General features: G+C 41.8%; 1 protein-coding gene and 1 pseudogene across 1 annotated transcript; one reads left to right on the top strand and one right to left on the bottom strand.

The window, feature by feature from the left end:
• The first annotated feature begins 1,617 nt into the window (after positions 1–1,617).
• On the top strand, positions 1,618–2,349 carry LOC147957219 (uncharacterized; annotated as a pseudogene).
• A 441-nt stretch (positions 2,350–2,790) lies between these two features.
• On the bottom strand, positions 2,791–5,126 carry LOC147957218 (aspartic proteinase Asp1-like). The gene is made up of 8 exons (XM_087537033.1): positions 4,935–5,126; positions 4,724–4,841; positions 4,372–4,625; positions 4,069–4,287; positions 3,752–3,893; positions 3,372–3,554; positions 3,218–3,290; positions 2,791–3,125 (listed from the first exon to the last, which is right to left on the bottom strand). Exons 1-8 carry the CDS (start codon positions 5,042–5,044, stop codon positions 3,016–3,018), a joined length of 1,209 nt encoding a protein of 402 aa, XP_087393159.1. The 5' UTR covers positions 5,045–5,126; the 3' UTR covers positions 2,791–3,015.
• Between the last annotated feature and the right edge of the window lie 4,458 nt (positions 5,127–9,584).

The raw sequence follows: 9,584 nt of genomic DNA, 5'->3' as shown, positions 1-9,584 counted from the left end.
GATTGCGGTTAAGAAGAAATTAGCTGAGCCAGTCTCAACAGCGGTAGCTGCCGCAAAACAGGCGATTGCAGATATGTCTGGTGTCTTGGTTCCGACCGTTGTCAGTTGGAGCAGGCAAAATCCAGAAAAAAATGCAACGGATTTTCCCCTTGCCTACTTCTTCGGGAGCAGCTCGACTAGCGTCGCACCAGCACATGCACCGGCTCCCGCACCAGCTCCTACACCGGCTCCCGCACCTACTCATAGCAGCCCGTCCTCCGTCTCGGACGTGCTCGGCGGTGGTTTGTCTTTGGCTGACCTCGACCCTCTCACGGTATGTGTCACACCGGCCCTCTTCAATAAATGTATAATCCCCCGTTTTCGTTGCCTTTCGGATGTCTCACATCGCAGACATGTCTTTGCAGGCCGACGTAACCCCGTGCACCATATTGTACACCATCAGCGACCAGAAGGTGGACATGGGGAAGGCGACGATAATGAAGCCGAATTAACCATTGTTCCATAGCAGGCCGATCCCCCCTGACGTCTTCAAGGTTTCCGTGGCCAGTGTCAAAACGGGCCACGAGAATTTCGCTCCTCCACTACTAGGGGGGATGACGACGAGACCGCGTCTTGGCGATTGCAATGGGCGGCCGGGAGCACACCGACGAGCATGCAGCCTCAGCAAGGTATGAACATCAACACCCCACCTACCCAATTAGCGTCGGCTGTCGTGCTGGGTGATAGCGGACGGGGTGAGGAAGAGGCTCCATTAGTCACTGATGACTTCGCCATAGATGAGGATGAGGATGAGGATGACACTCAACAGTATCTCAATACTGGCGCCTATGATGAGTACTCAGGGTTTGAGCGTCATGAGTCGGTGCCTGAATTGCCGCCTCCGGAGGCTGAACGTAATATAGACGACCTTCCGGTACCAAAGAAGCATAGGAAGAGACCGAGGAAAGGCAACAAAGCTGCTTCTATGATCCAGCTGCCTCAGCAGCCTCGGGTTCAAGACTGTATACCTATCCCCGGTGCGAAAAAATGGCATATCCCCGGTGAACCAATCCTACCTAAGGCAGCGGTAGAGGCCACACACGGCGATCTAAGGAGACTTCATGACGATGTGCTGCGGAGAGAGAAAAGCCTCATCGCCTCGTGTCAGTTGGGTATCTTCTGTTTTGAGGGGACCACTTTGGAGTCAAAGGGTGGCAATACATAAAGTGATTTGACTTATAACCGACAAACACAACAATGCAAGTTTGATATGTTAAATATGGGGATATCCAAAATGTGTTCAGTTGACAATAATCAGTTGGATATCCATGATAAAGATAGATGTGTTACATTAATAAATATATTTAAGTTAGATGTATGTAAAATTCTAAATATGTGTGATGATGTAAAATGAGTCGGCGTATGTGCGAATAGAGAGGGCATGAATACTAGGATATCCAAAAAGAGCAGTAATACATACATATATGTGCATAGATTGAAAACTAATATGCAGATCCATGAGCATTAATACTAGGATATCAAGAATGAGCATTCTGCATTTATGAAAACCCGTTGCATGTATTATAAATAAATCCCAACCTAGTGTAAACCAACATCTATCCATCTGTGCCATACACATCCTTCTATATCCATTTATCTCCACCTCTTTTGGCTTCAATATAGTCTGAGGCTTCTACATATCTTTCCCACAATGGCAACAATGTCGACAACCCCCATGGCCTTGTACGCCATCATTTCCATGCTCCTTTCCATGGCCATCACTGCCCAAGCCAATGATATCGGCAGTGGCAAGCCCAAGGAGACCGACCTCATGGTGGAAGCATGCAAGAATGCCTCGAGCTACAGCTTCAACCTCGATAATGTCACGCAGTAATTTTGCTTGTCAACCCTCCAGTCAGACAATCGGAGCTTCAAGGCTAAGGACCACAATAACCTGGTACTCATCGCCATCGACAACCTAAAAGGACGCATCCCTACTGCCAGTAGTAAGGTCGAGAAAATGCTACAAAATTCCACGAAGGGCACAGTGATGATGCGCGCCCTCAGTTTCTGCAAGTTGGACTATGATGTCATGGTAAGAATCCTCAACACATGTGATGCCATGATCAGGGACTACAATGGATGCAATGGTGGGCTACAGTCCTTTGAGCTGCCTCGTTGTGTGGAGAGGGCGGTCCTGCCTGCCGAGAACTGCGGGTCTGAACTTGAGAGAGATATGCCAGGGGCAGAGGCGTTGGTCAATGAAAATGTTGAGCTGGTCATGTTGGTCAATCTCAACTATGCCTTGCTAGCACCATATGATGCTAGTGATTAATTTAATGTTTGTTTTTATCTGGGAGATATTATATTTTTGTGACATGAATTTTACTATTTCAAATAAAAATAAAATTTTGTTGTGGCATTAATTGTAATCCCATCTCGTCTTATGAAATATAAGTATTTTTGTAGTGCTGATGGCACATGTCAGCAATCTCCAAAAGGTGTATCAATTTTCTGTGAGTTCGTCCAAAATGAATGGTTAGATGTTCACTTTTTGTGAGAATTTCTAGGGTAACTCTTTTCTTTTGTTAGCTCTAAATTTAGTAAATAATAATAGATAGATAGATATGGAAGATTCAACATTAAATTAATTAAGTACAAACATACTTTTGAAATAGCAATTTGATTTCCATTCAATGAATAATAGTCTCCAGGTTAGCTGCGCCATGATCTCAAGGTAGCACACATTCAGATTTCAAAGATCTACCATACAATCTGATGACATTGATAAGATGTAACAAGGCGAGGACGTTCAGGAGTACACAGATTGATGATATTTCGGAAGTTTAGGGTTTAGGGATACAGAACATCAATGTTAAGTACAAACATACTTTTGACATAGCAATTTGATTTCGATTCAATGAATAGTAGTCACCAGGTGAGTCGTGACATGAGAAGATAGCACACAATCACATTTCAGAGAACATCTACCACACAATCTGATGATGTTGATAAGATGTAACAAGGCGAGTATGCTCAGAGAACGTGGGTTGATGGTATTTCTGGAGTAGGACAACTTTTACTGACCCATCCAATACGCCTTTCCACCTTGTCATATATCACCAGTAAATCCTGCATTGAGACATCTACAAGCCAGAAGATCCAAATGAAAATCATTACTGCAAACATGCATGGTGTAAAAGTATCAGAAACCGGACAATATCTGCCAACTTCACACCTCCAATTCGCATCATTTGGCCTTCAGGAAACTTTGATCCATTAAGGATGCCCAAGCATACATTCCCTTGTGTCTGCCACAAAACATGCAGAGTATTGCCTTCTATGATTTGAAGTTCCACAATATGCAATCAATTGGGTCGTTGAAGATTTACCGTGTGGACGAGGTAGTTTTCGGGAGGGATATGCATGACCGCCTTGTTGTCAAATTCCAACGAGAGTGGCTTGAATTTCCCCTTGATTTCTTTTATTGATTTGATTGGCTTACTCCCTTTCCAGCATACAGGAAGCAGAGCATCTTGCACCTTGGAAAGTGACTTGCTGAGAGTAGTTTTCACCTGCAAGATCCAAATTATTGTAGAATACATAAGGGAATAATAATTATCGTTCCTGCTTCCGAACTGTGCAATAATCAAGAAAAAATAAAGTTGCAATTATTGTATTCCAACGAAGAGGAAAGAGTAAAGTTCAATATGTCACATTTATCTGTTCAAAATACATAAGGGAATCAAAATTATTGTGATTTGGGCTTTACTTCTGCAAGAAGGCGATTGTACGTCTGGTCAGGTACATAGGTGTATGTTGCACCACTGTCAAAGACCACCTCCAATTTATCCGTGCCTATGTGCTTTCCCTCAATGGATAGTTTTCCTGGGCCAGGTGTATAGTAATGATGCCTGGCAAAAATAAACAGTCTTATATACCATTTGAAAATAAAATGGAAAAATATATCGAAGATAGCCTCCTCTAACTATACATATTGAAGTTACGCAGAGGTGAAGAAATAACCAAACGCTGAAATTGACACCCCAAGACTTGATGAACACATGAGCACCAATAATACTAGCTTACTGGTGTTTTCTCATGGGAGCCCAGGTTATGTCGGTGGGCAAGTTATAGTCCCCAACAAAGAGGTAGCCCCCTCCATTGATGCTGAGGCAATGCCCAATGATGTCCTTGGTGATCATCTTGCGCGCCTTGAGTTGTGCAACAAAACCTACCCTTCCCATCCCAAGACCAAGGATGCCATCTATGGCCGATGACTTCCATGGTTGCTGGTTGTATCCACATCTGCACAAAACAAAAGGTGACCGTCATCAACATCCAAATCCAATAGGCACTGCACACGCAAGAACATTTCAGTTAGTGTCGTACCCAAAGTCAATCCGTTCTCTCAACGTGTCTTGATGGAGAGAGGCCGTGTGGACAGTGACCATGTCCCTGGCAATAACACCTTCTGATGACTTCCCGTCAAAGTACCGGATTTTGTAGCGGCATTCGCCTGAACCCTTCCTGGTACACCGAAGCTTGTTATGACCAGGCAGGTCTTTGAGCAGTTCACAACATAACGGATCTCCACGTTTCACAAAGTTGTGAGGCTTTTTTAGATGGTACGGTTGGTGTCGCCCCTGTCATCCAGCACCAAAGCAAAGAGGTACCCAAAATATTAGAGACTTTGATGCAAGTGCAAGATAGTATGTGATATGGCAGTATTGACTATTGAGACCTTGCAGTTCTTGCAGATGCGATGCTGGCACTCCAGCCAGGTGAGGTTGCTGCCAGTGTCGATGCCCAAGAAGTATGGCTTGGCGGGTACACCAATGTTCATCATAACATAGAAGTGACTGCAGAGGTACAGAAAAGCATGTCAAGTATGAGAACGAAAGAAAACCTCAAGTCTGAGAAGGACGATCCATGATGGGATCTGAGAAACATACCCTTCAGGGTGGACCTTGCCTCCAAGCGGCAACTTGATGTAGGAGGAGGAGGACGCTAGTGGCAGCAGGATAAGGAGGAGACCGATGATGGGAGACAAAGTGGCAGCCATGGTGGTGGAAGAAGGCAGAGCTGTTGTGGGTTTCACTTCTCTGCTGAAACTCTGTGGTTTGTTCCTTTGGAGGGTATGCCACCAAGGTGGTGCGGTATTTATATCCATTGGCCTCTGACCTTAATGTCCTCCACTGCTTTGCGTGTCTTTGTTTCTTTTCATTACGCATACTTTGTGGATTTTAATATTGATTGTTTTTCTTCTTCTCAAGTGATGTGTATTCAGGCTTACCAAATTATGTGGGCTGCAGTGACATACTGTATAATAATAATATTCCCTACAATAATATACCTCTGTCTTTCATAATGAACGAATGACACGAGTTCCTTGACTAGTAATTAAGTCCGTGTTTCATGTGTTCCAGCTGAGACTCAGTGAAATTATTGGCGGCAAGAAGAGTTAGACAGCAAAAATTGTTACTTGGATTTACATAATTCTATCACTCAATTGAATATGATGGGTGGTGATGTAATTATACTGTCCATCCATTTTTAAGAATTCACGCAAATAAATGACCAGTAAATAGTGATGTTTTGCATGTCACTCAAACATTAGTGATAGATATACTTGTTTTTCAGGCTATTAAACATTTCCATCAAGATGTTGTATAAAAGATACATTTCAAATAAATAATGGCATGCCAAATGATACATGTCGACCAAACCAATGAGGCGTCGCATTTTCAATATTTTGACTCTGGAAATTCGGAAACCAATTTACTTTGTTCTACTTAGCTGTATACATGTGATGCAACTTCTAGATATGTGCATATTATTTATTGCAGACAATTGTGCAAACATATACAGTGTGCATTAAGAGCATGCAAAAACAGTGGTTCATTTCCAGTAAGATAACAGCAAACTTCTGATCATGTTGTCCCAAAATGTTAGAATAGAAAGGTTCTCATTTATGTCTCTTTCATTCTTTAAGCACTCTACAATATGTACTAATGAATTCTGGAAACCACAGAAATAGATAAGGAACATGGAAAGCAACGTGCCTTGCGTGCCTCCGAAATTAATGTACCCCACTGCTTTGTATGCCTTTCTTTCTTTTCACTACACATACTTTGTGGGTTTTAATATTGATTTTTTCTTCTTCTCAAGTGATGTGTATTCGGGCTTACCAAATTATGTGGGCTGCAGTGACAAATGTATAATAATAATATTCCCTAAAATAATATACCTCTGCCTTTCATAATGAACAAATAACAGAAAAGTTCCCTGACTAGTAATTCAGTCCTTCTTTCTAGCAAGCGGAGCCTTCCGAAAGTCCAGCAGGAATAGGACCAATTTCTTACGACTTGATGTGAATTTGATGTGTTCCAGCTGTGATTCGGTGAAATTAAGGTCAGCAAGAACAGTTAGACAGCAAAAATATTACTTGGATTTATATAATTCTGTTACTCAATTGAATATGATGGGTGGTGATGTAATTATACTGGACGTCAATTTTTTATAATTCACACAAATAAATGACCAGTAAACAGGGATGTTGTGCATGTTGTTCAAACATTAGCGATAGATATCCTTGTTTTTTGGGCTATTAAACATTTCCATCAAGATCTTGTATAGAGGATACATTTCAAGTAAATAATGGCATGCCAAATGATATATGTCTAGCAAACCAATGAGGTGACGTATTTTCAATATTTTGACTTTGGAAATTCGAAAAGGAATTTATTGTTCTACTTTGCTATATACTATATGCTGTGAAATTCTAGATATGTGCATATTATTTATTGCAGAGAATTGTGCAAACATATATAGTGTGCATGAAGAGCATGCGAAATCAGTGGTTCATTTCGAGTAAGATAGCAGCAAGGTACTGGTCATGTTGTCCCAAAATGTTAGAATAGAAAGGTTCTCATTTATGTCTCTTTCATTCCTTAAGCACTCTACAATATGTACTAATGAATTCTGGAAACGGCAGAAATAGATAAGGTTCAAGTATGAGACTGTTGCTAAATGGGTGAGGACGAGGAGAGCACAAAGGGGTGTCGGGTTGAAGTTGGAGAGGTGGGAAGCGTGTTCACAATGTAGATTTGGACGGATAGGAGGAGAGGGCAACACGCCAAGGGTGGCAAGTGGAAGCAGGGCATCCGGGAATTCTGCCCATCCTTGGAGCTTGGACATTGCAGGAAGCGTGTTCAGATTGCTGATTCTCTGCAGTAATTTTTTAATAAGAAGATTAGAAGAATGAACTGGTTATTATAAAATTGAGCAGAGTGACTCAGACAAATTGCTACGTGAAGAGCAGTGTATAAATTTATCGGTACCGAGTTATGCTAGGTCCGCTGCCTACTTGGTTTCAAGAGGTGTTTAAGTAAGAAATTGCTTGTACCGGTACCCCAGCTAGCAAGGGAAACAAGCTCTCAATCTCCAAAAGGAAGAATAAAACACAACTTCCTTGTCCCGTTCATAAAAACGGCATTGCTGATTTGACTGTAGGGCCCATCTAGTCTTTGATAGCTTAGACAGTGACGTGTGCCAACATACTGTGAGTTTTTAGATAGCTTAGACACAGTGACGTGCTAATCCTTGCTACTAGCTGTAGGCGTAGGAACGTACTAAATTATAACATAAAAATAGCAGTGATACAATGAGCCAGCAAGATATTAACCAATATAAGGTTTGTGCAGACTGCTGGTGTTGACACGGTGTCTATAATCAGAATCTTCCCCATCCTGAACGTATCCAGCATATCCAAAAATGTCTCCAGCCTCCGCTTTTACAATCTAAACTACTGCACCATCCCAACACATCAATAATCAATAATAATTACTTCAATGAGATTGGCTATCTCATCAGACCAAACGAAACAAAAAGGAAATTTCCATACAGGCTACAGCTAAGATTTCTATCATATCAGATAAACACAGTAAATTATCCCCTACATGCTAGAGCTAAGATCCTCATGTTCCTCTTCCAAGTTATAGGTTTGTTGCGTGAGATTAATCCAATCCAGGGTACGTAGGGATCATCCTAGGGAGCGTGCGTACCTCGATGTATGCGGAAGGAGGAGCAACAGCGACGGCCACAATGTCGGTAAGGCTGCAGCAGCGATCTCCTCCGGCACCGTCCATGATTCCCCCCTCATTGGGCCGGCGATCTCTTCCGCTCGTGAACAGAGAGTGAGCAAGCTGGAGGTACTTTATGTGGGCTTGGCTGGACCTGACAGCCTATTAGGCCGAATAGCTCGACAAGGCCTGTCCGTTCTCATTTTCACTGTCCAGTGTGATGGTGATTGCTGTAATAGAATATAATCAAATTTTCCACTGAAAAACAAATTTGAACAGACTAAAACTACTAATGAAACAAGTTTTTAAAAATTTAAGATTTATTTATTTTTAAACGCACAATGGGTACTTGCTTTAATCCACTCATTGCCAATAGAACTTCACAAATATCATAGCCTTAATTCAGCCGTAAAAATAAAAATACAAGTTGCCACTCTTTTTTCTGTACATCCAATCTGTGCTACACTTATGAATGCTCAGTCTTTTAGACCAAAATGAACACATACTTGTAGCAAATATTTTTCAAGAGCAAACGCACAGAGAACATGTGATTTTCCTTATCAGTACAAGTATCCGGTCATTTTGTTGCAACCTAGAACCAAACCATGCATCCCAAGCAAGTCTTGAGATAAGAAAACTAAATAGAAGTTACGTATCTGAAGGAAAATTTCATTATCTAAAAGCTCAAACACAATCAGAAATATCCTCCACTCCTCATGGAAATTGTAAATGCACTTGAAACATTTCATTTCCAGCAAAAGAAGAAGAGACATTTTCAGTACAAGCATCACATTTTTAGTATTATTCGAAAGAAGGATCACATTTTAGTATTATTTTTATTTTAGCATGTTCTCTTTGCCACCATAAACACCTCTTATTAAGGTCTAAAACTTAAGGATGAAACTAGCTGCAAAAGCTTCAGCACTCCTGCCACCATGAAATCTCCTATATATCCATGCTGCAAAAGTCTCTGCTCTCTGCTGGAAGAGTTAATTTTCGTAAGAAGCTGGTAGAGCTGGCTTATAAAGATGAACAGCATTTTCAGACATGCTGAACCAACAGGCTATAAACCAAGCACAAATCCGTTATTATACTCCAAATAAATCTGAGGAGCGCCAGCATAATCGCACATATCAAAGTTCAGAGCTTGCTGGTCAAGACTATCAACCGTCGGATAACATCGTACTGCACCTGCTTATGGGAATAAAGTCGTTTGGATTGGGGGCATCTCCCTGGTGCGACTCCTCAAAACTCAAATGTGATCCAATTTTTAGAATCATGGAAATAGGCAGTATATGTAGTTGCTCCTTCCTCCCCATCTTTCTGGGTTCATGCAACACAATGGCTGGCTTTACTCATCGGTGCTGATGAAGATTGCCCAATTCTCTAGCATTTCCACCTTCACCCACTTTGCAGGTTCACTTGATAGGTCGAGGCGCAAAGCTTCAAAGGTATCCCCTGTTCGTGGAACAGATCGATGACAACCAACCAGGAGAAGCATATCCCCGCCGCACACCACAA

This window comes from Triticum urartu, chromosome 7A, assembly GCF_056163025.1.
Source record: "Triticum urartu cultivar PI428250 chromosome 7A, HENAU_Tu73, whole genome shotgun sequence".
NCBI lineage: Eukaryota > Viridiplantae > Streptophyta > Magnoliopsida > Poales > Poaceae > Triticum > Triticum urartu.
Note: the sequence above shows the minus strand (reverse complement) of the source record. Positions and strands in the feature narration are given on the sequence as shown.